At 37.1% G+C, this 26,496-nt stretch overlaps 12 protein-coding genes across 12 annotated transcripts; 7 read left to right on the top strand and 5 right to left on the bottom strand.

Moving 5' to 3' along the window:
- Positions 1 to 2,049: 2,049 nt before the first annotated feature.
- B0P05DRAFT_466386 (major facilitator superfamily domain-containing protein) lies at positions 2,050 to 3,460 on the bottom strand (the record flags this gene model as incomplete). Its single annotated transcript, XM_051574329.1, has 2 exons — positions 2,050 to 3,283; positions 3,342 to 3,460. The coding sequence occupies 2 exons, from the start codon at positions 3,458 to 3,460 to the stop codon at positions 2,050 to 2,052; spliced, it is 1,353 nt and encodes a 450-aa protein (XP_051436715.1).
- A 700-nt stretch (positions 3,461 to 4,160) lies between these two features.
- Positions 4,161 to 6,878, bottom strand: B0P05DRAFT_533582 (armadillo-type protein). The gene is made up of 12 exons (XM_051577223.1): positions 6,733 to 6,878; positions 6,505 to 6,680; positions 6,376 to 6,460; positions 6,211 to 6,332; positions 6,050 to 6,162; positions 5,860 to 5,997; positions 5,648 to 5,814; positions 5,437 to 5,599; positions 4,870 to 5,372; positions 4,693 to 4,824; positions 4,458 to 4,646; positions 4,161 to 4,405 (listed from the first exon to the last, which is right to left on the bottom strand). Exons 1-12 carry the CDS (start codon positions 6,868 to 6,870, stop codon positions 4,289 to 4,291), a joined length of 2,043 nt encoding a protein of 680 aa, XP_051436714.1. The 5' UTR covers positions 6,871 to 6,878; the 3' UTR covers positions 4,161 to 4,288.
- A 3,147-nt stretch (positions 6,879 to 10,025) lies between these two features.
- B0P05DRAFT_569969 (uncharacterized protein) lies at positions 10,026 to 10,964 on the top strand (the record flags this gene model as incomplete). The annotated part of the gene is made up of 3 exons (XM_051581282.1): positions 10,026 to 10,492; positions 10,544 to 10,805; positions 10,851 to 10,964. 3 exons carry the CDS (start codon positions 10,026 to 10,028, stop codon positions 10,962 to 10,964), a joined length of 843 nt encoding a protein of 280 aa, XP_051436713.1.
- A 157-nt stretch (positions 10,965 to 11,121) lies between these two features.
- On the top strand, positions 11,122 to 11,451 carry B0P05DRAFT_21576 (uncharacterized protein). The gene is made up of 2 exons (XM_051573250.1): positions 11,122 to 11,303; positions 11,366 to 11,451. Exons 1-2 carry the CDS (start codon positions 11,154 to 11,156, stop codon positions 11,381 to 11,383), a joined length of 168 nt encoding a protein of 55 aa, XP_051436712.1. The 5' UTR covers positions 11,122 to 11,153; the 3' UTR covers positions 11,384 to 11,451.
- B0P05DRAFT_533574 (uncharacterized protein) lies at positions 11,130 to 12,519 on the bottom strand. Its single transcript, XM_051577222.1, has 2 exons — positions 11,524 to 12,519; positions 11,130 to 11,477 (listed from the first exon to the last, which is right to left on the bottom strand). Exons 1-2 carry the CDS (start codon positions 12,492 to 12,494, stop codon positions 11,408 to 11,410), a joined length of 1,041 nt encoding a protein of 346 aa, XP_051436711.1. The 5' UTR covers positions 12,495 to 12,519; the 3' UTR covers positions 11,130 to 11,407.
- A 200-nt stretch (positions 12,520 to 12,719) lies between these two features.
- Positions 12,720 to 14,268, bottom strand: B0P05DRAFT_466447 (WD40-repeat-containing domain protein; the record flags this gene model as incomplete). The annotated part of the gene is made up of 2 exons (XM_051574337.1): positions 12,720 to 13,512; positions 13,556 to 14,268. 2 exons carry the CDS (start codon positions 14,266 to 14,268, stop codon positions 12,720 to 12,722), a joined length of 1,506 nt encoding a protein of 501 aa, XP_051436710.1.
- A 690-nt stretch (positions 14,269 to 14,958) lies between these two features.
- Positions 14,959 to 15,728, top strand: B0P05DRAFT_466197 (ATP synthase subunit; the record flags this gene model as incomplete). Its single annotated transcript, XM_051574313.1, has 5 exons — positions 14,959 to 15,018; positions 15,071 to 15,124; positions 15,172 to 15,198; positions 15,241 to 15,323; positions 15,407 to 15,728. The coding sequence occupies 5 exons, from the start codon at positions 14,959 to 14,961 to the stop codon at positions 15,726 to 15,728; spliced, it is 546 nt and encodes a 181-aa protein (XP_051436709.1).
- A 358-nt stretch (positions 15,729 to 16,086) lies between these two features.
- On the top strand, positions 16,087 to 18,342 carry B0P05DRAFT_487495 (fumarate hydratase precursor rhizopus oryzae). The gene is made up of 8 exons (XM_051575276.1): positions 16,087 to 16,494; positions 16,553 to 16,632; positions 16,679 to 16,835; positions 16,878 to 16,948; positions 16,995 to 17,010; positions 17,064 to 17,167; positions 17,215 to 17,857; positions 17,915 to 18,342. Exons 1-8 carry the CDS (start codon positions 16,405 to 16,407, stop codon positions 18,236 to 18,238), a joined length of 1,485 nt encoding a protein of 494 aa, XP_051436708.1. The 5' UTR covers positions 16,087 to 16,404; the 3' UTR covers positions 18,239 to 18,342.
- Position 18,343: 1 nt separating this feature from the next.
- Positions 18,344 to 20,395, bottom strand: B0P05DRAFT_533561 (uncharacterized protein). Its single transcript, XM_051577221.1, has 4 exons — positions 20,065 to 20,395; positions 19,693 to 20,005; positions 18,561 to 19,643; positions 18,344 to 18,512 (listed from the first exon to the last, which is right to left on the bottom strand). The coding sequence occupies exons 1-4, from the start codon at positions 20,339 to 20,341 to the stop codon at positions 18,350 to 18,352; spliced, it is 1,836 nt and encodes a 611-aa protein (XP_051436707.1). The 5' UTR covers positions 20,342 to 20,395; the 3' UTR covers positions 18,344 to 18,349.
- Positions 20,396 to 23,389: 2,994 nt separating this feature from the next.
- Positions 23,390 to 24,608, top strand: B0P05DRAFT_533542 (uncharacterized protein). The gene is made up of 4 exons (XM_051577220.1): positions 23,390 to 23,937; positions 23,988 to 24,063; positions 24,115 to 24,464; positions 24,516 to 24,608. The coding sequence occupies exons 1-4, from the start codon at positions 23,409 to 23,411 to the stop codon at positions 24,545 to 24,547; spliced, it is 987 nt and encodes a 328-aa protein (XP_051436706.1). The 5' UTR covers positions 23,390 to 23,408; the 3' UTR covers positions 24,548 to 24,608.
- On the top strand, positions 24,609 to 25,153 carry B0P05DRAFT_635726 (uncharacterized protein; the record flags this gene model as incomplete). The annotated part of the gene is made up of 3 exons (XM_051583601.1): positions 24,609 to 24,698; positions 24,872 to 25,057; positions 25,122 to 25,153. The coding sequence occupies exons 1-3, from the start codon at positions 24,683 to 24,685 to the stop codon at positions 25,151 to 25,153; spliced, it is 234 nt and encodes a 77-aa protein (XP_051436705.1). The 5' UTR covers positions 24,609 to 24,682.
- Positions 25,154 to 25,400: 247 nt separating this feature from the next.
- On the top strand, positions 25,401 to 26,489 carry B0P05DRAFT_585272 (uncharacterized protein; the record flags this gene model as incomplete). Its single annotated transcript, XM_051582424.1, has 3 exons — positions 25,401 to 25,797; positions 25,859 to 26,407; positions 26,458 to 26,489. The coding sequence occupies 3 exons, from the start codon at positions 25,401 to 25,403 to the stop codon at positions 26,487 to 26,489; spliced, it is 978 nt and encodes a 325-aa protein (XP_051436704.1).
- Positions 26,490 to 26,496: the final 7 nt, after the last annotated feature.

The raw sequence follows: 26,496 nt of genomic DNA, 5'->3' as shown, positions 1-26,496 counted from the left end.
ATATGGTGAACAACTTGGATAAGCACTGTACACTATCCGTTTTTAAGAAACAGTCGAAGAATTTGAATCTTGCGTAAAAAAAATTAATGAATTCAGCAAGTTATTATGATCATGATGCAAACACAAAAAGAATTCAAGCTAATCTTTGCGACTCTAAGGCATTTGCCAGTGAAGATAAACATAAAAAGTCTGACCAATATCATCATCAGGAACGGACCTTTCATTTACACAAGTGGAGTGCAAACTACACATCTAAGCTTCAACATATGACATGTACAACCACCCAAAGAACAAAAAGTAGGCACAATGTGTTGAAGAGGGGAACGACATCTGCTTGAGCCCTGTCCATGGCCTTTGGAAGGATAAATTGGTATCCTATAGACAATCAAAAGCAATTCAAAGAGCGAAATAATACTGAAGTAGCAATTGCTAAATACTCAAAACTGACAGTTTCTATAAGAAAAGTTAGTCATCATTGCCTCAAGCACCCTGGTCGTCTTTCTGGTATTTCTATATACTCCACCATAAAAAAGGACTATGTCAATCCAAGCTTTTGAAGAAAATATTTAGCACTTGAAAAAAGGTAACGCGGTTTTAAACAAAAGGGGCTCAGTTCTGATCTAGTAACATAAACGTCAAATGCGATTTAAAATGAATATAACATCGGATAGAGAGGTGCACATGTTGGGCGAGATAAGATCAAAGCCAATCTTAGGATGAATTGTTGATAAAAAAGAAACATCTATGTTCTTATTTTGACGTAGCACGTAATTTGATCATAGTGTTTTTATTTTATTTTTTGTGCATAAAAGTACTATAAAAGGCGATCCGAGCGTTATTGCATGATCATAAAAAGAAACTTATTAATTATATTGAATTCATGCAGCAAAACTTTTTATATCTAAAGTACATGATAAATAGAAGAAAGATGAATAATCAAGACTGTAGAATGCAATAATGGCTCCATAGTGAAATGCGCACGGATGGGGAAAGTTATATACTTTCCGCCCAACTCTTTTGTTTACTGTATAATCAAATCTTTGTTGAAAATTTTGGAGCTAATGCAGTTAATTGAGGATCCGCCTTTCACAAGCAAAAAAATCATGTCATCTTGAATGGTCATTGTAAAAAAGAAGGTCTGCATGTACCCAATTGTCGGCGCTTATTTAAAAGTTCATACTCCAATTCCAAGTGTCATTCCGAGATGCAATTACCATTACTGCTTCTGTACCTGCAGTTTCCCAAAATGAATTTGAGCAACATGCAGCATGTTATCCGTCTTTTTCTTTCTCCAGAAAAAAAAAAGAGAGAGTCTTGCCTAACCTAAGGAAATTCATTTAAAAAAAATTGAATGAATGAAAATAGACTCTTCATAAATTTAGAAAGTCACGTTTCCCAAACAAGTGCACTATTAGAACGAGAAAGATCAAATATTACTGATAGCTACACCTCAATGCTAAGTTTGCAAACAAGCATGTTCCATTGAATTCTTTGGCCGCTATTCCTAACCTGGCCTTTGCGTACATAAAAAAAAACTTGGTTTCTTTCTTGATCTATTTACAACATATCTTATCATTCCGTACTTGTTGATTTTAGTAATAAAAAGTGATATTAAAGTGTAACAAAATACAAATGGCAATTACCCGATATATTTGGCCTGATAAAAAGATGAACACGAAGAAGAAAAAAAAACGTGCCTTGTGTCTAACAACATACTAAAAAGAAAAAACATTTCTATTTTATCTTTATTTTGCGAAGCTTTTTAGCATGATTATAGTACTCCGTTTCTTCTTGCATCAATCTAATTTGAACTCTTTTCATTATCATTATTATCGACGTACAATAAATACCTCGGAAAACCTAAAAATTGAGCCTTAAATCAGACGGGATTCAATTACTATTAACTCAGTTCTTTTATCTTACATTGTGCAACACTGAGAGATCAAAACTGACAAAAATAGAGAGTACTTTATATATATATATTGTAAATGGTATTAAGTTATATTAGAATTATACGTTTTGCAAGATGAGAATAGGGAATTATAGTTTTTAATGAGTAGAAGAAGTAGTGGAGAGTTCATAATCAGCCTTTTCTTGGTCATGTTCAAGCTTCATGTGGCTACTGTTTTCAATGGATTCGATTTGACCACCAACCATAACTTCATTGGCATGGCCGTCCATCAAGTTATCAATGCATTCCACAGTGACATCGGAGACACGGAAACAGACAACATAAGCCAAAAGCAAACCAACACCTTCAATGGCAAGGTTAATATAAAGTTGAGTCATGAAAGGAGCGTGGATAGCATCGACTTGAGCAGCAATGGCAGCAGCAGCATTTTGAACTGTCTTGTAGAAACCACCATAACGAGCAGCACGTTCGGTATCGTTGGTCATTGTACCAAGCAACCAGTAAATGAAACCTTGGTAGATGGCATCAACAAAACCAAAGATAGCGTAGAGAATAATGTAACCAGCATAGCCATTAGAGAAGATATCAACTTCAACGAAATCAGCTTCCTTTACGCTTTCATAAGTGAACTTTTGTTGAACAAAGATACAGCCGACCCAAGCAGCAACAAGAGCGACAAGAACAATGGTGTTACCGATAAAAGCACGAGTCTTACGGTTACCGAGGGTGCTCCAATCGAGAAGCCAACCAAAGATACCAGCACCGAAAATTTGACAAAGCCAGTACAACAAGTTGTTTAAAGAACGAGCACGGAGAGTGAAGAAACCACCACCATTGTAGACGTTAAATTGGTATGTGTAGAACCAGTTGGATCCAAAGAAAAGAGGAATCAAACAAAGCATCTTCCAGTCACCAAACATACGCAGGATTTCGTAAATTTCACGCTTCCAGTTGGAGAACTTGTGAAGAGAGACAGGAGAACCATTGGCACGAATGACCTTCGAAGGAGGCAAGAGAACAAGTGACAAGAAGGCACCGAAAGCCATGATACACATGAAACCAATGTAAGTACCGATCTTGACAGTGTTGGCACCAGTATTGCTCCAGTTGTTACCAAGAGGAATAGCAGCACCGACAGTAGCACCCAAGTTGAAAACCATCCAGAAGATAGAGAAGGCTTTACCCTTATCTTTTTCATCGGGATAAGACATCATGATACCAGCTTGGGCAGTCCACAAGAAACCGGCACCAATACCAAGAATGGCACCGGTAGCAATGGTGAATGGTGCATTAGGTGTAAGGTAAGAACCAACGTAAAGAACGTAGGTGAGAGCAGCAGGGATAAGAATACGATGACCGAAAATGTTGAATCTATTTTATCAATGTATATGTTAATACACTGTATGACATGTCAACCAGTTTTGCTTACACAGGAGCACCAATTAAAGAACAGAGAGTGAAAGTGACCGCAAGAGCAGTATTGGCATCATTTGTTGTCTTGGGATCAGCTTGACCAGCACCACCCATACCATTCAAGGCATTGAACATACCAGGACAGCAAAAACAAATGAAACCAACCAAGAAGACTTGGAAATTGGGATCACTATAACGAAAAGGTAAACGGAATCCCATCTTATATCTTTATTATTTCTTTTCTTTTTTTTTTTGGCTTTTGAATTAAAAATAAAGAATGGAGAAGGAAAAGTAAGAAAAAAAGAAAAAAATTGTAAATTAGAAGAAAATATAAACCTTTTTTGTTTTTTATTTGGAATATCAAGACACCGAAACTCAATTTATAAAAAAAATTACAGTGCGCGCGCGACCCTCTCTTTCTTCCAGTTTCACAAAAGTATTAATTTGAAAGGTTTCAAGATCAAGCCTATTCCCACGAGACTTGTTTATACATACAAGTCATTACGTTATCTGACACTTAGAAGAGCACAGATCGAGAAAACCCTTAAACCCTTCCACCCTTAAATAACTCTTTTGTCAAAGAACTGCTACAAAAAAAAAAAAAGGATAAACAAAAGAGAAAAGTAAATCTTAAAATAAGAAGCACAGGTCTAGTATACCTCGGAAACAATTTAACTGGTTTACTTATGTGCCCTAAAAAAAATATTGTGATTTTATAATGATTCGAATAAAAAGGTGTTTGTATTTCAAATCAATTGAGCAGTCCAGCTTGTGGCACCAATGTTATATTACACAACATTTGTATCGCCGAGTCATTGATTTATTCTTGTTTCGAGACCAAAGCCTCTTTTAAAAAAAAAAGGAACCAAACAGACTACAGCTGTATCATCAAAAGCCATGTGTAAATGAAATGCTTTATGGAATGAGTAGTTAAATTGATAATTCATAGTATGAAACTTTTTATTATTTTCGTCTATTTTGTTCGCTCTTTTTATACTTGATAAATGCATTTAGATTCTCAAGTGCTTCATCTGCTCTCATTCTTAAATCAAAGTCTCTTCTACGATCAATTGCTTTGACCTAAAAAAACAATCAGAAGTGAATAACAAGCAGATACAACCTAACACTTTACCATAGATCGAACAGAAGAAACAGCCTGTCTCAACGCGTTCAAGAAGTCACCTTGAATAAAGACTGGATAATCATAGTCAAATGCACAATCACTATAGACATCATACACTAGATTTAGTGCTTCAACTATCACTGCTGGACTACTGTATTTCTTTTCTGATAACAATTTCATGACAAACACACCAATAACCTATTTGAAATATCAATCATTTTATCAATCCTATTTTGTTATTTACCTTGTTTGTTTCTATATCATTTTTGCGCATTGCAATAGGACCCAAGCAGCCTACTATCTTGACACGCATTGTCTCTAGTGGGATCATTTCGTATGTTCCACATAAAGCCCCCACATCTGTAGGTTCCAATGGCTAATACAAGATTAGAATAAAAAATTGTTTCAATAGATTATTTACAATATCTTGCTCAAGTCCTCTTCCTAGAGCCCATAAACAGCCTATCACTGCTTCCAAAATAGCATTTCTTGCCCATTCTTCTGGATTACTATTAGCCACTTGATCTGCAATAGTAAACAGCCATCTCCATAGTTGCACAGCATCTGTCCTGTGTGTCTTGAACCAGTATTTACCAGGAATGTCATTCATGGCAAGCAAAAAGTTATTTAAACACTCTAATGTACGTTGGTGAGTCAACACAATGTTTTGTGAGACAGTAGGGGCTAATGAAGTCTGTTGGTATGAAATTGGAGTTGTAGTCGAGAGTCGGATTAAGTGTGGAAATATTTGGTATATATAAGCATGTAAGACAGGATTTGCTTGAATAAATGCTTCGTCCACAACAGGTTTATCAGCAAACAGCCCAGTGTTTTCTTCTTCATCTTCTTCATCTTCTTCATCTTCTTGTTCTTTTGGTTCACCATCATCATCATCCATCATAGCCTCATCTTGATAACCGTCCTCTTTTTCTAATATGTTAATATAACATCATTTTATCTATTCATTCTTCTTTTTTTTTTCTTTTACCTTCTGATTCATCATCCTGAACACATATGTCTGCTAATAATTCAAGTGCTAATTGAATAATAGACAGTTTGTCTTCTACGCCTTGTACAAAGATTTCTTCATTGGTTAATGGTTGCTTTGGCTTAGGTGTAATATCAGACGTTTCTTTGTGGAGATGCATACGCTAACAAGAAGTGTCAATAGAGTGTCAAAACAACAGCATATACTTTACTCCACTCTGAACAGCTGTAATAGTATGTGCTGCAGCTTCCTGAATATCATAGTCTAATGCTTTCATAAGCACAGGAACCAAAATTTTGTTGAGTTCACTAGCAGTATCGCCCTCATCATCCCATGAAGTAGACAATCGCACTACATCACGCACATTGGTCAGAATAGCTAAAAACCTGTCAATGGCATTCTTTTACAAGTCATCTCTCTTACCACAAGCTAATACTTGAACAAGGATATTTTCATTCTCATTCTTGACAATGCTTAATAAAGATTGCGTATATTCGGGATGGTTTTCGAATTCAATATACAAATCCTTGTTATCATCAGTCAGAGTAGTCAAACATTGACCTAGTTTTTTTTTTTTTTTTTAATGAGTGAAATAATACAATCATTGAATTACCTGCTGCAATCACCACTCGAGATGGACAATGGCCATTGTTTAATAAAAATGATGTCAAAAAAGATACAAGGTTCATTCTGTTAATAGCTTTGATATACTTATCAGATGCTTCACTACATACAGCACAATCAGTCTTGGTTTTGTACCATTCTGTTGTTTACCTAATGCACCAAATAATGTAAATGAAATTCTCTGCTACATCCCAAATTGTTGTTCTTCTGTTTTGATCTGCTTCATCTTGAATAGGTTCCTTTTGCACTATGGAGTTGATCGTATTCGCAATCTAATGATGTCAATGTATGCTTCATTCAATGGATATATTTTACTTGTGGAAGTAACATGGACAAAGGTTCCATGATATTTCGAGAATAATATTCTTTCGCTATTGTATTATCCACAGACACGAGGTTTCTATCAAGCCCATTAAGTTCACTTCTTGTGTCTCTTTCGTTTACCTTAAAGCACCGAGTGATTCATCCCGAACCTCTTGTTGGTTATCACCAAGCCTCTGAATCAATGTTGGAACAATACCTTTGGTAAGCAAGATCTTTCTTGTTTGTGCGTTTGAAATAACAAGGTTTGAAATACAAGCTGCTGCCCAGGCTCTTTCTGTTGGGTTATCACAAGAAAGCTTTTTTTTTTGTAGTGAGTTGCCTTTGTGCTTTGTAACTCAATCAACTTACTCGATCAACAACAGGTATTACTTGTTCTGGTGTAGGTATTGTTGAACTAGCTTGGCTAACACCAGCCTCTATTCCTTTTCTTTGAATAGGGTTCATTCTTCTTCTCGATGTCTTTTTCTTTTGTCTTTGCTTCCCCATAGTAAACGTGATAAAGAGAAAAAGAAAAAAAAAAGTACAAGTTTACTTTCATGCTTGTAAGACAGTGGCTTAGATTTCCAGAGGATCCATTATTTTACAGTAGGATGTGCTTATTAGGTTGATGTTACTGGGACAAATAGATTTGAAGATTTATGCTTCCTTTTTGCTCTGAAGGGAATGTACTTTGTTGCTCGTATGTCAAATATAAGGTATTTGAGCTATCTTTAAAACGGAGATCCCACTAATGAAGAGCTGCATATCTCGAGGAAATAGACAAGAATTGTTAGGAGCCTCCAAAAGTTTTACGTTGTGCTTTTTTTTCTGCTTTGAATTATACTTGATTGTAAAAGAAAAAGAATCCAAGCACTTTTCTCTATGTTTTATTAATAGTTCATTGCTTTAACAAAACTAGGCATTTCAATCAAGAGCTTTGCTAATAAATCTTATAGTGTTTGTTAGGCTCGAGCAAAGAAACATTGTAATGCACTACAAATCATCGCTGTATTCAATTAAAACTAGAAGAATTAATCTAAACAAGACAATGAATTAGAATCACTCTTTTGGAGGCAGAATAGATCCATGTTTACTTGGATACAATGGATACTTATTTATTGAGACTAATAGAGTACTTGGTTTTGATTAATTGCTTGGGATATTAGTATTTCTCGAAACAGAAGACACCAGCCCAAGATGTATAATAAGCATGAATGTCTTGCTTACAAATACCAACATATCGCAGGTGTTTTTTGGCTCTTGAGCCAACACCCATGCCCCGATCGCCAAACATCATTATTAATTGATCAAAGGTTTATTAGCGTACTGCCTTTTCCTTGTCTTATAGATCACTGTTGTTTTTTTTTCTTCTTTGCCCTTGGATCTAGCCATGTACGCTCCTATGAGCAGATACGATCTGTAATCCTCTTTGTATCCCATAGCCTTATCCTTGAATTTTAATGTAAACCTCTCACCACATTTTTGCTTTCTTGTAGACAACGACATGCTTCCTCAAATTTTATATTTAGTTCTTTTATTGATAAAGCTTTGGTTCAACGATCTTCTTTCTGATTCAACTACTAACGCATTATCTTTTTGGAGAGCAGTAAGCTTGTGTTTGTAATAGAAACTTCTACTTTCAAAATTGGTATCTTTAGCGGAGACCGCCTTTGCTTCAAGTAGTGCTTGAAACCCGGGGTTTCCTTGCCTGAGCTCTTCTTCATCCAATACAGTAATTTTTTTCTTAAACAAAATACAAAGAGACTATTTGTGGGTAATACAACCTTTGGATAGATAAACTTATTTTTTTTCTAGAAATGGAGGTTTTGTCATGATAGCTAAAATAAGGGGCTTGTTTTTTTTCTATCTCTGTTGAGACGCAATGGCCGTAAAAAAAGAATCCAATAGATTTCTTTGATGAGGATATGATCAAAAGAGACAGAGTGACCAATGATCTCTAGTACCAAGTAAAATTATCTATGTAAACAAAACAAAAAGAAACTTCATTGGCATTCATATTAAAGTTACCAATGATGAATATGTACATTGAGTTTATGGTTCTCACACACACATACTTTCGATCGAATATGATATTCGTACAACATAAAATAAGCTTCCATCTCCACAACTTGGGCGTGTAACTCATTAAACATTTCCTTTAGCATTCATGAATCAAAAAGAATATTCTGATGACATGTGAGAATTACTTAATGCCTTGTTTTTCTCACTTGACATACTGTGTGAAATGAAAAAAAAAAGACATGTTTTTTTTCTTTTTTTTTTTGCTTAAAATTCATGTTGAAGTCTGTGTTCTCGAAATTGCCATGCATTTCTAAACAGAAGCAAAAGAAAACCCTTTGGTCCCTAAAAATTTCTCGCTGTGATTGACTTGCCTTATATAAAAGCAATATAGAAATCTTGTAACTTATAGGATGTCTAGACAGACAAACAATCCTTTCTGTTTATAGTCATTATTTTTATTTTTGGTCATTGGGAAAAAGTAGGGACAGGAGGGTTTTTGTTTTACTCACGGCAACAAGAGTGAATTGGAAAGTGTGAAACTTGGTTTCTGTATGATGTGAAATCGGGATACAGTTGTAAGTATTATCCCAGCCTATAGAATGAATTTCATAATCAAGTCCCTCAAGTCCCTACGGAGACTTTCGGGCAACTCTATGTGTATGTGTAAATTTACACAAGGAGAAAAAAAAGAAATACATAGAAGAAAAAGAAAAAAGATATAAAAAAAAGGCTATCAAGAATAAAGAGGAGATTTTTTTTAAAAAAAAATAGTGTGGAGTAAAAAAATAGACCAATACCTCAGAAAAGTTAAGGACCCTTCGGTCCCTAATTCTAAGATACATATGTTTTACACAGCAAGACATTTATTTGATTCTCAGCCAAATAAGTGGGAAATGGGAAAAAGACTGAAAAATTAATAAAAAGCGGGGTAATGAAAACGGGAAGAAATGAACAAATGAGATTCCCTAAGCTTATTTTGGATTTTAAACATCACCATTTTTCAGTTGTAAAAAAAAAAAGGAGGTCTTTCTCTATACAGTCTTGTATACTGGAAAATCAAAGTAAGAAAAAAGACGCCGTGAGAATTTATACAGACTGTTGATCTAACTCCATTGTTTTTTTGTTTTTGTTTTTTTTTTTACCAAAATACATCATGTCATATCCCAAGGAAAAGTGACAAAAAAACTCAATAAACGTCAGTATGCATCCCACTATTTTTTTTAGTCTGTTGTTTACTCTTTTTTTCTTTCTAATGTCGGGAATACAAATGATGGTTTATATAAGCCAAATGGGAAGGAATGATGTTACCTTGCGGGAAGATAGAATACAATGAGAATCCATGTGATAGGTTCCATTCGTTGTCTTTAAACAGAAAAGTTTTAGGTAATTGACGGGAAGAAAAAAATATTCCTTGTCTATCTCGCTCATATGAAAGGACCCGTTGCTCCCTTTTTACATATAAATATTCTCTTTTCTCTCTCCCCCTTCTTCTCTTTTTTATTCTTTTTCTCCCTTTATCTTTTCTTTTTTCTCTTTAAATGCTTACAAGTCGTTCTTTACTTTTATCTTCACATCATCAACAAAAAAGAGATATTGATTATTATCCACCTTCACCACCTACTTCATCAAAGAGTCCAAATATGATTTCCAAGTCTAGCACAACATTACTGTCTAACCCATGGTGCCCTCAACAACAACAGCAATCACCACCATTAACCACCATGGACAGCCATGCTTTTCTTAATCTTGAAAAAGTGGTTCAGACCTACGGCGATCAACCTGAATTGCTCGAGTTAATCCTCTCTAGTAAAGTAGAAGAGGACCGCAGACGTGCTGAAGAAGCTAAATTACGCAGAAAAGAAATTGATTATGTCTTGCACAAGCAACAATCAAAAAAAGAAACCTCACTGGCACCCATTCAAAAGCCATCACCACCCACTAAGCCCACTGCTTTACCCAGATTGGAACATTATCAGCCCCCAACCACATTGCATACCAAAAGAAAAAACAGCAGTAGCATTGAAATGCTTCTCAGCCCATCACCTCGCTCAGACCTCAAGTTGCCTGAGATTCAAACTTCCTTGAAGCCTATCCATCATCAGTTACAGTAAGTTTTTGCCTGCTTATGCATGCACTGGTACTCATCTATGTTCATTAGTTGTTCTGATCATCCTGCCCCTAAAAGACCTTTTTCTCTACATCGAGACACATTGGCTGCTGGCTCAGCTCCTGTTGAAAATGAAGACTCAAATTCAAGTACTCAAAAGCGTCGCCGAAGGGAAATGCAGGCTATTACTACTATTATCGAAACCAGAGAATTCCCTTATAACGATGACTATTTATGGAAGAACAACGGCAATACGGTCCATAAAAAGACAGGCTTCAAAAGCATTTATTATAAATGCTCCAATAGTGCAAAGGTAAATAAATAGAAAAATATAAATAAATTACTCATGTTTATATAGGGATGTCCTGTAAACAAGACTGTCACATTTAAAGACAATGGTGAACATCTCATTAAATATAGAGGACAACATTTGTCTGAATGCAATCGTATCAAACGCATTACAGACCTTTAAAATGCTGTCAATTATACCCACTTTTTTTATATGTAAATATGCTCTAATGACTAAAGTTACATACTATTGTGTTACTCTTCTTTTTGTATATGGTTTATTTTCTCAGGTGATTCTCACTTACACAAACTAAATAATAAATAAACAACCCCCCTCCCTTTTCCTCCTTCTTTTCTCTTGTTTCTTTTAAACATGCTTGTGAACCGTCCTAATAACGTACTTGCCAATCAAAGATATTTTCAAGCCCCTTCTCAACTCCCCCTTTGGATCCGTGGCAAAAGAGACAAGTTGATTGTCTCTGTTGTCTTTGCTGGTCTTGGTGTTGGTCTCTTGGGTGTTACTGTGGGTACTGGAAAGTAAGTGTATAAGTTTATAATAAAGGATGTTCATTTTTATTTTATTAGAATGATTACAGGCAATAAATAAAGAGCCTCCCCCCCCCTTCTTTAAGACTGCATATCATCTGCTTGAGTCTTGTTGTTTTTGGCCCAGCGCAATCCACATGCATTACATAGTCTGTATAAAAAAATAAATAAAAAAATATATTTTTTTGTTGGCTTACGTCTTGGGCCCCTTGGGACCTTTTCGCCACTCAGGGGCATCTGTTCTGCCACAATCTGTGCAGATACGTTCGATATCATCATCATTACGTCTTTTTTTGCCCGTCTTGAATTTATCATCCATACTGGAAGCAGGGTCACCAATAGCAGAAGGAAAAGCATTGAACAATTCACCTTCTACACCCATCGAAATACCACGCGAACGTTCACCCAAATCAAAATGAAGACCCGTCAAGAGAGAGACAGATTCAGAGAGATCATAAGAATTCAATACACCCTGTGTATACACATTAGAGCCATAAGCATTCGATGTACTAGAAAACAAGTCTTCAAATTCGTCTTCAAAATCATCATCGTCATTCTCTTGTTGCTGTTGAAGGAAATCGTCACTAGGAACACTGGACACTGTACTACTTTGAGGAGAAGGAATATGTTGTTTCTTGTTTTTGGTTTGATTGGCCTTGGCTTTAGCAATAGCGACTTTACGCTTCAACATTTCATTTTCCATCTTATAGTCAAGAAAAGTATCCATCATTCGAGTCGTTTCAGCAGGCACACTTCGAGCAGAACCAAAAAATCCTTGCTTAAAGAAATGGCCCCTTGTTTCTAATGTTGTGTGCTTACCGTCTTTTCGAAGAAAACGATAAGTGACTCTCATGACGGATCCATTGTTTTGAGAAGTACGAAATTCTCGAGCAAATACATCCACGTCGTCTACATGAACAAATTCAGTAAAACTGCGACCCATTAACTCATTCGGTTGATAGCCTAAGAATTCACGCGAAGCAGGAGAACAGTAGAGAATGTTGAGATCAGAAGACAAGACATGAATGACATCACGTAGTTCTTCAAGTATGTTCTGAGACCAGTTTTTTCTTCGAGTGAACTCAGCTGGGCCTGCGTTAGGCATGGATTGGCGAGAAGGTGTTTGGTTAAGCCTGTTGAGTGAAATAATGGCTTGGCTAGATTCCATGATTTTTTTCGGGGGAGAAAAAAAAAGAAAAAGAAAAAGAATTAGGGTGCGTGCGCACGTATTTATACTAGCAGGATTTTTCGAACTGCACTCTTTTTTGATTTGTGCATAAATATCAATTAGTCGATTTCGATTTTCAGCGTTTTCCAAAAAAGGAAAGGAAGAGATCGACTCCTGTAACCTGTTTATCTCTCCTATTCTGTTTTATTCATAAAGAGGGGGATATCATAAAGTAGACGAATCAAAATCATGTATTTCCATCACTGTTCTCCCTTCTTCTGAGCCATCAGGTCGTTGTCTTTGCATTAATACGATGGCTTTTGTACTATTGAACTGGATCTTCCAGACAATTTTTGAGGGTTGAGTAAAGTGTCTTAGTAATCTGCCGCGTTTAATATCCCATAATTTGACTTTGCCATCATTAGCAGCACTCAAGATATGATTTTCGTCAAACTGAAGACAAGTGATAGAGTTATCGTGTGCTGAGAATTGCTGAGTGCATTCAAATGTCTCCATATCCCATACACGCAAACAACCATCTGCACCCCCACTCACTAATGTTGTACCTGATAGTTGTAATTGGCCTACCAGCGATGTGTGACCATGAAGAGTAGCAAGGCACTCGCCTGTCTCAACAGACCAGATACGGATATGAGCATCCATAGAACCAGTGGCAATGATCGTACCATTCGTCACAATCGTGTAGATTTGAGAAATATGGCCTAGTAAGACACGCTTGCATTTGCCTGTCTTGATATCCCATATACGGGCAGTGGAATCATACGAACCAGAGACAGCGATATCACCATGAACATCCACACACCGAACAGAGGCTTGATGACCTTGTAAGACATGCAGCAATACACCCCGTTTTATATCCCAGACTCGGAGCGTTGTATCACGTGAACCAGTGATGGCAATCCGCTTGTCTCTTATTTTGAGGCATCTGACAGTAGAGGAATGACCACGCAAGACATAGCGTAATTTACCTTGATCTAGATCCCATACACGAACATCTCTACATCATACGGTTAGTTTAAGGGAATGTACTCACACTGTACCTATCACATCCACCAGAAAGCAAGACTCGTTCAGGATCATGTTCATCACCTCCTTTAAACTGCAATGCCCATACACCACCTTCGTGTCCTTCTAATGTCCTGATCTTTTTGCCTGACTTTGTATCAAACACTTCAATACGATGATTATCACAACCCACCACAGTGAATTGTTCATCAAACTGTAAAGAGGTAACAAGGCCCTGAGAAAATCCACCGTCAATGGTCGTGATCTTGCCACCTTGTTTCCAGGCACATGCAATACTGTACCGGCGTTTAAAGTAGTCTCTATAGCAACTGATGTTCTCAGTCCTATAATGATAGAATTTGCATAGTGATCTCCATAGTGTATCATGGTCACGAATAAGATGATACCAATGCTTGGATACACAAGTAGCACGGGTGAGTGTAGATGGTGAATGAATATAAGATAAGATATGAAGTGCTATTTCTGGTGGTAATTGCTTTAAGAAGTCTACTTTTAGGCGTGGGGCAATAATGCTGTTTAGAAATGTAAGTTGGGAATTATCACAACAGTTGGCTATGATATCGTTTAAAAAGTATTGTTTTTGTTGGGCTGTTAGGAGCAAAAAGGAGCTTTTTAGTTGAACAAGTTCTTGTTCATGTTCATGTTCAATATCTGTATGTAGATGAAGACGATGAGGTATTGGACTGTAAGTAGGTGGTGTAGCTGGGGGTGAAAGGTCTTTGGTCATGATGATGATGAAGAGTAAGAAGAAGAGTAAGAACGTAGGGGTTCCAATGTTATTATTATTATTATTTAAAAAAAAAGGAGGGGGGCAGAAATCAGCTGATAGACAGAGAGACAGAGAGAGAGAGCGAAAGGATTATCAGATTTCAGGCACCTCTTTTTTTGGACTGCTATCGGACAAAAACATCCGAAGTTATTGAATCGCGTCAATATTGCTTCTCTAATAAGTATGCAAGAGAATTGTTGTTGATCAATAGGATTTATTTTGATTTGTATAGAAGGCCTTTCATTGCCGAATCAGTGTCTGCTACAAACCAAATGAGTTTGGGCTGGTATTGTCTTTTTGACAGTAATAAGTGTTGCAAAATACCTAGAGAACACTTCTTTACATTTCTCACCATAAATGAATACATCCTTTTTAGCTGATAATATCATGTATGTAGAAGTGGAATGCGGTGCATTGACGTAAAATCTCAAAGTTAAAGGTTGATTTGATGGTCTAGTCGAAAGGGCGGGTCGAAAAGGATTTTAAACCCCACCGTCATCATCATCCATTCAAACTCCAATTCTCTGCTGTGTGCGTATTCTGCAAGTTTCATCCTTTTTTTCGCTTTTTTTTTCTTTCTCTTTCAGTATATCTTGTAAGTATCTCTGTATTTAAAAACTACAAGTTAACTTGTCTAGTCAAGTCAATATGTCCACTACAGCCAGACCCCTTAATGACGATGAAGTCTTTAACGAAATGAAGAAGATGGTAAGCTTATCAATTCTTTGAAACACTCCTTAAACATAGACGCGTACTATAGGTTGCCTTCATCAAACAAGAAGCCGTTGAAAAGGCCAGAGAAATCAAAGTCAAGGTACATTATGCTTTTTATCAAATATTGTCTTAACTGTCTTTATTTAGGCCGACGAAGAATTCAATATTGAAAAGGTAGAGTCATATCTCTTTTCTCTATTTAACCTTTAATATTAGGCTAAAATTGTTCGTCAAGAATCCTTGAATATTGAGTCTGTCTTTGAACGCAAAATCAAGCAAGCCGAAGTTCAAAAGAGAATGTAAGTAAAAATGTCCTTTTACCTGAAACACTTTGCCTGATTTTTTCTATCTCTCCTTAATTTTTTTTTATATAAAAAAAAAGTGCTCAATCCAACCATATCAACAAAACACGTCTTCGTATCCTTCAAGAGCGTCAACAAGTGCTTGATGATCTCTTCGAAGAGACAGACAAGCGTATTCATGAAGTCTCTGAAGATCAAGACCGATATGCAACATTGCTTGAAGGTCTTATTCTTCAGGGTATTTATTCCCTTATGGAAGACCAAGTTGTCATCCGTTGTCGTGAACAAGATGTTGATCAAGTAAACAGTGCTGCTGAAAGTGCTGCCGATAAATACGAAGAAACCATGAAAACTCGACCTTCTTTTACGATTGATGAAGAATACCTTCCTTCCTCTAAGTAAGTAATGTCTGTATGTGATGTATATATGTTTATTCTTCATTAGTGCTGGTGGTATTGTTTTGACTGGCCTTAATGGAAAAATCACGGTTGATAATACACTTGGTGCTCGTTTGGATATTACCAAGGAAGAAATGTTGCCTCAAATTCGTGTTGCCTTATTCGGCCATTCACCCAGCAGAACCTTCTTTAACTAAGTACTCTCTTCTATATTTTCTTTCCTTTATAAATAAACATAGTTTATGATGCCCATCACTCATAAAATAACAGTAAAAGAAAGGGTATCATTCGTCACACAAATGTCAAGAAAGCTCTTTTAAGATATTGATGCATAGATTGCTCTGTTTGAAAATCACAGGTAAAAAAGCGGAACAAATAGGAACGCTTCTTGACATGAAAAACGCCAATATAAAAAGATATGTATCTCTTCTTTTTTAATGTTTTGCTCCCAGTATTTATTTTTATATGTCAATATCAATATGCAAATAGGTATATGTTTAACAGCGTTAAACAAATGTGGGGTATACACTTGAATGTGTTGGATCGGAGCATCAACTCGAGTTGATCTCAAGCATGAAAAAAAAAAACCCCCCACCCCGGTCCATTTCCCTACCACGAATTAAATAGCCATCAACTAAACCTTTTCCCTTTCTTTTTTTCTTTTTAATCTTTATCTCACCATGTTGCGTGCTTCTACCTCCAAGTTTTTGAGCCAAGCTTCTGGTCTTAACCGTTCTAACCGCCTTTTCAGCAGCGCTTCTATTGCTTTGGTAAATAACAATAAAGGCAGCTTTTGTGTTCCTGACATTTTATTTATTTTAAATATAGCAAAAATTCCGTGCTGAACGTGATACCTTTGGCGACCTTCAAGTTCCTGCTGACAGATATTGGGGTGCTCAAACTCAAAGGTAAGAATAAATCAACGTTAACTCAAGATATTGATTGGATTGATAGATCTCTTCAAAACTTTGACATTGGTGGTGAACGTGAACGTATGCCTGAACCTTTAATCCGTGCCTTTGGTGTTTTGAAGAAGAGTGCTGCTATCGTCAACGCTACTTATGGTTTGGATCCCAAGGTTGGTGAAGCAATTCAAAAGGCTGCTGATGAAGTAAGTGATTGTTTGTTTTTATTTATTTAACCTAGGTTTTAGGTTATCGATGGTACTTTGATTGATCATTTCCCTCTTGTTGTCTGGCAAACTGGTTCTGGTACTCAAACCAAGTAAGTAAATCATGTATTAGCCAACAAAGACTAATATGTTCTATAGCATGAATGTCAATGAGGTAATTGGGGATAGAGAGAGAGTGTGTGTAGATAGATGCTGATGTCTTGATAGGTAATTTCTAACCGTGCTATTGAACTTCTCGGCGGTGAACTTGGCTCCAAGACCCCCGTTCACCCTAACGACCATGTCAACATGAGTCAATCTTCCAACGATACGTAAGTGATAGGTCTATGATGCATATGAACCTAAAAATCCCGCTTAGTTTCCCCACTGCTATGCACGTTGCTGCTGTAGTTGAAATCAGTCACCGTCTTATTCCTGCCTTGACTACCTTGCGCGATGCTCTTCAAGCCAAGTCTGAAGAATTCAACCACATCATCAAGATTGGCCGTACTCACTTGCAAGACGCCACTCCCTTGACACTCGGTCAAGAATTCTCTGGCTACACTCAACAATTGACCTACGGTATTGCTCGTGTCGAAGGTACTTTGGAACGTCTCTACAACCTTGCTCAAGGTGGTACCGCTGTCGGTACAGGTCTCAACACCAAGAAGGGTTTCGATGTCAAGGTCGCTGATGCTATTGCCAAAATCACTGGTTTGCCCTTCAAGACTGCTCCTAACAAGTTTGAAGCCCTCGCTGCTCACGATGCCATTGTTGAAGCTCATGGTGCCTTGAACACTGTTGCTTGTTCTCTTATGAAGATTGCCAACGATATCCGTTACCTTGGTTCAGGTCCTCGTTGTGGTCTTGGTGAACTTTCTTTGCCTGAAAACGAACCTGGATCTTCTATCATGCCTGGTAAGGTCAACCCTACTCAATGTGAAGCCATGACCATGGTGTGTGCTCAAGTGATGGGTAACCAAACTGCTATCTCTGTTGCTGGTTCCAATGGTCAATTCGAAGTAAGTATTGCTATTTTATTTAGTCTGTACTCAATTTTTCTCTCTCTCTCTTTCTAGCTCAATGTCTTCAAGCCTGTCATGATCAAGAACTTGCTTCAATCTGTTCGTCTTCTTTCAGATGCTTCTGTTTCTTTCACCAAGAACTGTGTTGTCGGTATCCAAGCCAATGAAAAGAAGATCAACAGCATTATGAATGAATCTTTGATGTTGGTCACTGCTCTTAACCCTCATATTGGTTATGATAAGGCTGCCAAGTGTGCCAAGAAAGCTCACAAGGAAGGCACTACTTTGGCTGAAGCCGCTCTTTCTCTTGGTTATTTGACTGAAGAACAATTCAAGCAATGGGTCAGACCTGAAAACATGATCTCTGCTTCTGATTAAACTGTATTATCCCCCCCCCTCTTCCATTTTGTAATTTTTCATAATTAAACAAAAAAAAAAGGCAAAAGGTTTATTATGCATTTTCTTTTTTTTAAAAAAAAGACAAAGGTCTTATTCAGTGTTGGTAGCTAAATGTTGCTCAAGTACATCCATTGCTTCTTGAACTTTGTTGCTTAACGATTCCCTGTCTTCAAGCAAATGCAAGAGTTCTGCATTATCCATTTCTAGAAGCATACCGGTAATTTTACCTGCATATTCAGGCTCTTGTGCAGTACTACATTGTGTGTCATGATCATACATAAGATACTGATGTTATACTTACATGAGAGGATACAGTCTTTCACCTAGCATTTGTTTTTGAATTTCAGGAGCAGCAGCAGCAAGGTCATTAGCAGATAAAGAGTTCTGTCCCTCATTAGACCCAGCATCTACTCCTTCATTATCGCCCTGTGGTTGGATATTTTCGGGCTTGCGATCCTTGGCACGGGGAGGACGAGGTCCACGAGGAGGCCTTTGCATTGGAGGATAACCAGGCTGAGGCATACCTTGAGGAGGAAATCCTTGTTGTGGAGCCCAGCGAGGACGAGGCATCATCTGGCCTTGGGGGAACATGGGTCGTTGACCTGCTTGAGGCAAGAACCCACCATTGTTACCAGGATGTGGAGGAGGGGCATAAAACATAGGAGCACCTGGTGGCATATAACCACCTGCAACTCCACCGGGCATACCCATAGTACGCATTTGGTTTCTTTGAGCCATTTGGATCTCGAGTTGAGAACGACGTACTTCTTTACGTTGAGCAAGCGCAACATAGATAGGCTTAGAGCCTAACATGCGGCCGTTCATCTCAGTCACGGCTCTTGTGGCTTCTTCAGGCGAAGAAAAGCAAACAAACCCAAATCCTCGGCTGACATCTGTCTTTTCATCACGCATGACTTTAGCAGATGTGATGACGCCATAGACAGAGAATTCTTGTCGAAGTCGATCATCGTTGATATCATCATCTAGGTTCTTGACATAGAGATTGACACCTTGAAACTTGCTCAGTTTTTCCAGCTTGGCTTGTTCGTACTGGCGTCGAAGTTCTTCTTCGCGTTCGTTCTTCTTTTGTGCACGAGATACATAGAGTTGCTGACCATGGTATTCTGTTTCGTTGAGGGCTTCAACAGCTTGATAGGCATCATCGTGGTTTTCGAAATTGACAAACCCAAATCCACGCGATTTTCCTTCTTCGTCGCGTGAAACAATGGCTGAAGTGATGGGTCCAAATTTACTAAACATAGCATCCAATTGCGTATCATCAACATCGTCTGATAAATTCTTGACGTATACATTTGTAAACTGTGCACGAATTTCTTCGATTTTTGATTGACGTTCTTTACGAGGAATATGATGACCGACAAAACTAACAAAGAAAATCAACATGACCAGGATAAACTCATTCTTGTACTTACACCTTTCTATCGTTCAACAGCATACCATTGACGTGCTTGATAGCTGTATCAGCAGCTTCTTCTGTCTCATAATGAACGAAACCATATCCTTTTGATTTTCCTTCATCGTCTTGTGCAATTTTGCAAGATAAAATGTTGCCAAAAGCGGAAAAGGTATCATGAAGGGCCTTATTGTCAATAGTAGGATCTAAATTTTTGATGAAGATATTCCCATTACCAGTTCTACGCAAAGCAGGATCACGCTGAGACCACATGATGCGACAAGCACGTCCTTTGATTAGACTGTAGTTTAGAGATTCAAGAGCGCGTTCAGCTGGTTTCAATCATAATAGGTATAAATGATCATGATATTGATAAATTATATTTTTTTACCATCAACAAGGTTATGGAAATTGACATAGGCATAACCTAAAGATCTTCTAGTGACTGCATCTCTACAAACACGAATACTGGCTACTGGTCCAATCATGTTAAACATTTCAAACAACATGGCTTCGGTAACTGAAGGGTCGAGTTCTCCAACATATAAAGAAGCAGAAGCGGAAGGAACAGTCATACCTGCACCACCCAATTGTTGTTGTTGTTGTTGTTGTTGTTCGACAGGTGTGGTAGTTGACGAACCATTGTTTTCAGCAGTAGGTGAAGACATTTTTTTTTTTTTTTTGAAGAAAAAAGTTTTTTTTGTTTTTTTTTAAAGGAGTATGGTTTGCTGGTATTTTTTTTTAGTGAACTAGTCTTGAACAAAGAAAAGCCTCAAGTAATAGTTCCTCTTTTTTATTGATATTATTAGAACAAGCAAAGGTTATCTCTTTTTTTACAAAAAAAAAATAATAAAGAAAAAAAGAGAAAGGAGAAATAATGCAGCCCTCAAATATCAGCGTATGAAACGTCACCAAGAATCGTTATTTCAATTCAATTTCGCCCGAGCACAATTGTGCATAAAAAAAATAGCCCGAGTATCAAAATGATACTTTTTTCCTGAATACACAGGCTCTATTCGAAATTGATTGGGTTAAGAAAGTAAGAATATGATAAAACCCATCAAAAATAACAACCACTAATCAGATAACCCCATAAAGGAGGATGAAGACAGTAAAGATGATCCTATTTTACTAGCCAAAATGGTCATGTATGCTTATTTTTAAATGAATTAAACTAGCATAGATCCTTATAAAATCTTTGGCTTCATTGACCATCATGAAAATAAATTTTGGTTCATCATGCCTTATCATGCTCTGTGATTTTCGCAACTTTTCCTAGACTTTATTTGAAAAAAAAAAAAGACTCTAGAAACCAAGCAAATAAAATAATAAACAATATTGTTACTTATATTAGGTAATGTGAATAGAAGAGAGATGAATTACTCACACATATCAACTAAAGGTGAAAGCTGTTTTTCAACAAGGAATGTGCATACTTAGTCGGAAGCATGAAAAGTCGGCGCCAAGCTTTAATAAATGCAAAAAAGTGCCCACACCAAATATTAGTCCTTCCTCTTTTTAAGATAAGCAACTTAAGCTTTTATTCTACAGGTCTTATGATGCTAATCTATCATGCAACAGAAAGAGCTTACTTAAGGATGGAATGCATATATTTTTCTTTTGTTGAAAACCCATTCAAAATCAACAAGTATTTCTGAGTGTAAATGTATAAGTAAATCTAGATTTGTAATGCATATCAAGAAGCTATCATTACAAGTATAGTGCCATTTAATAGGTTTTTCAATGCTTTGTTGATGACGACAAACAGAGCTTAGAATCAAATCATACACTAGAAATTAAAGACTGATTGACTTAATATTGGTGTATTGTTTCTTTGGTTCTAATGAATGTTCTTTGGGCCTTTAACTCAAAAGAATCTAAATTTTCATTGCACCCGACTGCATCAATTTCTATATTAAGTTCAGCTATAATTATTTTTATGTGAAACTATTTAAAGCAAATAGCAGCAAGAATTATCGTGGGGTGAGATGAGTATCATTTCTATTGTTAGAAATTCATAGCTGGTTGTAAAATACAAAAGCCTTGGGATAGATGTGCAGTCAACGGATACACAATACCATGGAATTAAGTTTCATGCTAATGTTTGTTTATTTTATGTCATAAAGCTAAAAGTTTGGGGCTATAAGGCATGAGGAGCATCCAATAGTGCTTTCAAGCGCCAGGCTTTTTTTTTTTTTTTTTTTTTTTTTGCTCGGTGTAATCATTTAAGCCAAGGTAAATATAAAACATGGCTTTAGATGTTCGTATCACATTGAGAATAATGCTAAATGCAACAATAAATGAGCCACAAAATTAGAGATTGGATGAGATCCTAATAACTAGTCCTTAATTTCATCGCAATAGGCTATTCTTCTCTTCTTTCAGAAGAACAGATGCTTGAGTCTTGAATCTGTCAGTGTCGTATTGACTGATTTGATTTTAGGAGAAGCGGAGGATAGGCAGTCCGAGATGGCACAAGGTCAATCCAGATAAACCTATTACAAGAGATGAGGGGGCATCCTAAGATTTGGTAGATCAACCATGCTTTATAGAGACACATTTAGGATTGTTACATATCAAGCTACCCTTTGTTGATCTTTTGATCATCTTTCTATTCTTTTCTTCAACAAAACAAGGGCGCTCTAAATGCTCGAAGCAATAGATGCATGTCCGTAAAGTCTTTTATTCGTTAATGATACAGACATTGCTTCTTTTTCCATGCATCTCTTCGAGCCATTTTTCACCATATCATCTACGATGGCCTTTAATTCTTGTTCCTACACCTGTGCCTCTGTTTCCGACGAATTGATCTAATTTATACCAACCTATTAGGTTATGAGGTCAGCTGAACTTCTACAATCATTGCACTAATTTATATATATTGTCTCTTTTCTCCACTATCTGTCTTCTCTGTCTTCTCTGTCTACGAGCGAATCCAGAAATCTGGCCTTTTGTATTTCACCGGTTCTTTTTAGCCATGCCCTTTTTTGGACGAGCAAAACCTTCGTAAGTGATCAGCATGGCTAAAATGAAAGTATAAGGAAGCTTGATGGTCTGGTATAGAGGTACTTACTGTGGTAATAGGGGTTTTTGATAATAAATCCTCAGCTTGTAACACCTCTTCCCCTTCTTCAGTCTACTCCTTTGCTCTATCTGATTTCTTCCGATCTTATGCTGCGAAGTATCAACATCAATATCTGTAGATCTTATAACTAGCTCAGCAGGCAGATCGAGATACTCTTCGTCGTCTTAAAAATCAATATCTGTTTCTTTCAATATTAAGTGTCGGTTATAAAGTTTCAGATCAAACTTGTACCTGTCAAAGGTGAACGGTATAGTAGTTGACATTCGCTAGCTTGATATACACCGCGTGTTTGACTAGTTAACCTGAAAAGCGGATCTTCTTTTTCTTCCTTGGTGGAGCTAGTAGCCATTTCTTGCTTTTTAGCAGTATGACTACTGTAGAACATAGCCGTCTTTCTATAATAAAGTTCCTCATTTCGGCTGGATATGCTAGGCATAGAGCGAACAACTTTTTTTGGCGGTATTCTGACAGATGCATGACTCTTGGAGCATTTTTTTTTTAATACTCTTGGAGCATTTAATGTTTTGTGTCACATTGAATTACCGGACAACTAATTCATGTTTAAATTCCCGCATTTCATTTCATTTTCGTAAATTGTCACTAAATATATATTTCTCCTTTTTTTCTTCTTTTATTATACTCTTTTTATCATGGATGATTCTAATTGCTACGTCGCTAATTATGTGCTAGAGTCTGTTTTGAAAGACTTGTCGTTTCTTAAAGACAATAATTTTCTGGCTCAGAAAACATATAATGAAGTGGTTGGTCTATTACCTTCTCGTATTCAGCAGCAGCAGCAACAACAACAGCAACAGCAACAACAGCAACAGCAACAGATTATGACTGACAAGCCGCCTTTGCCCACTCGCAAATCAGCAATTTCGGCACATAGTACTACACCACCTGTTCCTCAGCCTCGTGAGTTTCCAAAACTGCCAGTTAGACGTACACCCGAGTGGCAAACGGCACAACAGCCTCAACCACACATACCCTCACCTAAAGGTATTCTACATTCAGAACCTGAAAGAACAACACCACCTCCACCCGCTTATACTCAAAAGCCAAGCAATGATCCTCTACCATTGGCTACTGCTGAGGCTCTCTATGATTATGATGGAGAAGATCCTACTACTGACTTATCATTTAAGCAAGGTGATGTTATAGAAGTCACTGAATATGGTATGTTGTTTGTCATAAGTATTTTAGAACTAAAATACCACTTTGATTAGTGAATGATGATTGGTGGAAGGGTACAGTGAACGGAAAGTCGGGTATCTTTCCTCAAAACCATGTTAAGAAAATAGCGTAAGCTTGCCTTGATTTATCAAAACAAAGCTCCTCACAGTTTAACTATAGACCTCCTGTTAAAGCAAAACGTCCTTGGGTCCCACCTACATCATCTAAACCTTCATTCTCTATACCTAATACCCAATCATCATACACCAACAGCATCGTTAGCAGCAATAATAATCATAACAATAATGCACCTTATAGCTATCCTCCTCCTCCTCAGGCTATGTATGCGCCTCCACCCACCCAAGTACCAGTACAGCAGAACTATGGTCAACCCTCAACTGTTATTATCAATAATGTCGGGAACAATCCGGAAGAAGACCATAATGGTGGAGACAAGAAAGTGGCTAATATGGCAAAGAAATTTGGTGGTAACATTGCTACAGCTGCTACATGGGGTTTTGGTGCAACACGTAAGTTGAATATAACCATCTATTTGTCATTTACACCTTATTTATTTATAGTTGGAAGCCAAGCTGCAAATGCTATTTTTTAGATTCAATAAAAATGCCTTTCCTTCTTTGTTCACAATGAGAGAATTGAATATCAGATAAACATGATCTGATTGGCTAAAACTAATATAAAAATTTTCGTCTTGATTTTTTCAACTTCTTGTCCCAAACTATTGATCATGGCTGTTGAACAAGGTAAAGATCTCCTTTACAATCTAGCAACTTCTAGTTTCCAAAAACTGTTTATCAGACAAAAGTCACGTTTTGAAAAGACTTTTTTTTGAAAAAAAAAACTAAACAAGTGTCTTGGATATGGTTGTTTATACATATACAAAAAAGCAAGTGTGGATTTTAATGAATCAACCTAGGTAACCGTGCCCACTATGACCGCACTATGCTTTTGGCTTTAGCTGGTAGCCCATTCGCTAAGGTTCCTCCAGTAAAGATGGCATTTATCCCAGGTGTCACCAGAACACCTAATCAAAGCGATGTTGTTATGTCTTTCCGTAAAGAAAAGGACAGAAAGAAGGAGAAGGAGAAAGAAAAGAAGACATGTAGGTTCTAATTGATCTCATTTCAAGGGCTTACTCATCATTTCTCCCTATTTTTTTCATGTAGTCAATCCCTTTGCTCTTCTTGGTGATGAATAATTCTTTTAAACAAGAATAAATGCATTGAAATAGACATTATTGCAACAAGTTGAGAAGGTATACAGTGCGGAGTTGAAGGGTTTGTGATTCATGCCAAGGTGTCCTCCCCCCCCCTTTTGGTTGATGTGAGAAGGCTGCTTTATTTTGTTTATTGTTTATTATTTATGTGAAGTTTATATCTTTTTTTCTTCTTCTTTCTTTCTTTCTGTTCCTATTTTCCACTTTTCTTTTTTCTTTTCTTTAGACAATGTTGTTCTGGACTAAATTGTTAACAGCAGCACACGCAGCTACAACAAGCATTCATCCTTATTTATGCTTGTATTATTTCCACAGATTGAGATTTGGTTTTCTGACAATATCTATGCTCACTGCTTGTGTGATGTTATTAAAGGTACCAGCCTCTGCATTTTGGGCTGATCTTGTGGACCATCGACCAACACTTCATGGTGTGTTTACTGCCCTTTTGACTACTGTAGGTACAGCTGCTATCCTTTTAGTACTCTCTGTACCACCTACCTGGATAACAATAACATTACCCGTCGCTATCTTTTCTTCTATTCTAGATGGTTTATTCTATCAACCTTTGGAGGTGTTGGTTGACAGTGCCATTATCAAGATATTGGGTGATTATAAAATTATGTATGGTGAGCATCATTCGAACTTTATTGTATATATATATATATATATATACTCATTTTTATGCAGTACATGAAAGGCAATATGGAAAAATGATATCTGCTATTATGGCTGTAGGGATAGGTTGGTCTCTTGACGACGATCATGACTTTGATACCTTGATGGTTACTATCTTGATTGGCTCTGTTTTTCTGTTTCTCTTGTCACTGTCTACTACAGTTCAGCCAGCTGATCCATGCCTTTTGGGTATTGCTGCTGCAGTTTATCAACAAGATTTAGATGAGCGTTCACCTCTTGTAAAACATACACTTCAGCCTACAGACACATCAAGTTCATACGTTTATTATAAACCATACAGCCTGTTTAGAGAGCAGCTATCCCATATTTCAGAAGAAGATGCAAGTATGCTGCAGCGCATGGCCACTACAAACAATTCCGTTTCCATCAAACCTTTACCTAGACAAACGAGTTTCTGTAGTGCTTCTTTATTATCACATGCAACCACAACAGCAACAACGCCAGATAACATCATGAGCAATAGTCAAGCATTGATTAACCCTTCTCCTCTTTGTGTATCATCAGCTGTAGAATACGAAGATTCAGCATGTTACTTTCAATGTACTGTCACCAAATCATCTTCCCAATACTTACAAACAAATACACATCAGCTGATAGAAAGCGAAACACCACCTTCTTTTGAACTTGCT

This window comes from Gilbertella persicaria, assembly GCF_025201335.1.
Source record: "Gilbertella persicaria strain CBS 190.32 chromosome Unknown B0P05scaffold_11, whole genome shotgun sequence".
NCBI lineage: Eukaryota > Fungi > Mucoromycota > Mucoromycetes > Mucorales > Choanephoraceae > Gilbertella > Gilbertella persicaria.
The sequence above is the reverse complement of the archived record's forward strand: the minus strand, read 5'-3'. Positions and strand labels throughout refer to the sequence as shown.

Bases quoted from the DNA above. Each gene is read 5' to 3' on its own strand.
- B0P05DRAFT_533582 (XM_051577223.1), bottom strand. From the start codon at position 6,870: ATGGGGAAGCAAAGACAAAAGAAAAAGACATCGAGAAGAAGAATGAAC. The intron at 6,681-6,732 runs GTAAGTTGATTG...CAAAAAAAAAAG, and splicing joins TAATACCTGTTGTTGATCGA to CTTTCTTGTGATAACCCAAC. The intron at 4,647-4,692 runs GTAAATAACAAA...TATTTCAAATAG, and splicing joins ATGATATAGAAACAAACAAG to GTTATTGGTGTGTTTGTCAT.
- B0P05DRAFT_21576 (XM_051573250.1), top strand. From the start codon at position 11,154: ATGCTTGTGAACCGTCCTAATAACGTACTTGCCAATCAAAGATATTTT.
- B0P05DRAFT_533574 (XM_051577222.1), bottom strand. From the start codon at position 12,494: ATGGAATCTAGCCAAGCCATTATTTCACTCAACAGGCTTAACCAAACA. The intron at 11,478-11,523 runs GTAAGCCAACAA...TTTTTTATACAG, and splicing joins GGTCCCAAGGGGCCCAAGAC to ACTATGTAATGCATGTGGAT.
- B0P05DRAFT_487495 (XM_051575276.1), top strand. From the start codon at position 16,405: ATGTTGCGTGCTTCTACCTCCAAGTTTTTGAGCCAAGCTTCTGGTCTT. The intron at 16,633-16,678 runs GTAAGAATAAAT...TTGGATTGATAG, and splicing joins TGGGGTGCTCAAACTCAAAG to ATCTCTTCAAAACTTTGACA. The intron at 17,858-17,914 runs GTAAGTATTGCT...CTCTCTTTCTAG, and splicing joins GTTCCAATGGTCAATTCGAA to CTCAATGTCTTCAAGCCTGT.
- B0P05DRAFT_533561 (XM_051577221.1), bottom strand. From the start codon at position 20,341: ATGTCTTCACCTACTGCTGAAAACAATGGTTCGTCAACTACCACACCT. The intron at 20,006-20,064 runs GTAAAAAAATAT...GATTGAAACCAG, and splicing joins TTTCCATAACCTTGTTGATG to CTGAACGCGCTCTTGAATCT. The intron at 19,644-19,692 runs GTAAGTACAAGA...TTTCTTTGTTAG, and splicing joins CTGTTGAACGATAGAAAGGT to TTTTGTCGGTCATCATATTC.
- B0P05DRAFT_533542 (XM_051577220.1), top strand. From the start codon at position 23,409: ATGGATGATTCTAATTGCTACGTCGCTAATTATGTGCTAGAGTCTGTT. The intron at 23,938-23,987 runs GTATGTTGTTTG...CACTTTGATTAG, and splicing joins TATAGAAGTCACTGAATATG to TGAATGATGATTGGTGGAAG. The intron at 24,064-24,114 runs GTAAGCTTGCCT...GTTTAACTATAG, and splicing joins AACCATGTTAAGAAAATAGC to ACCTCCTGTTAAAGCAAAAC.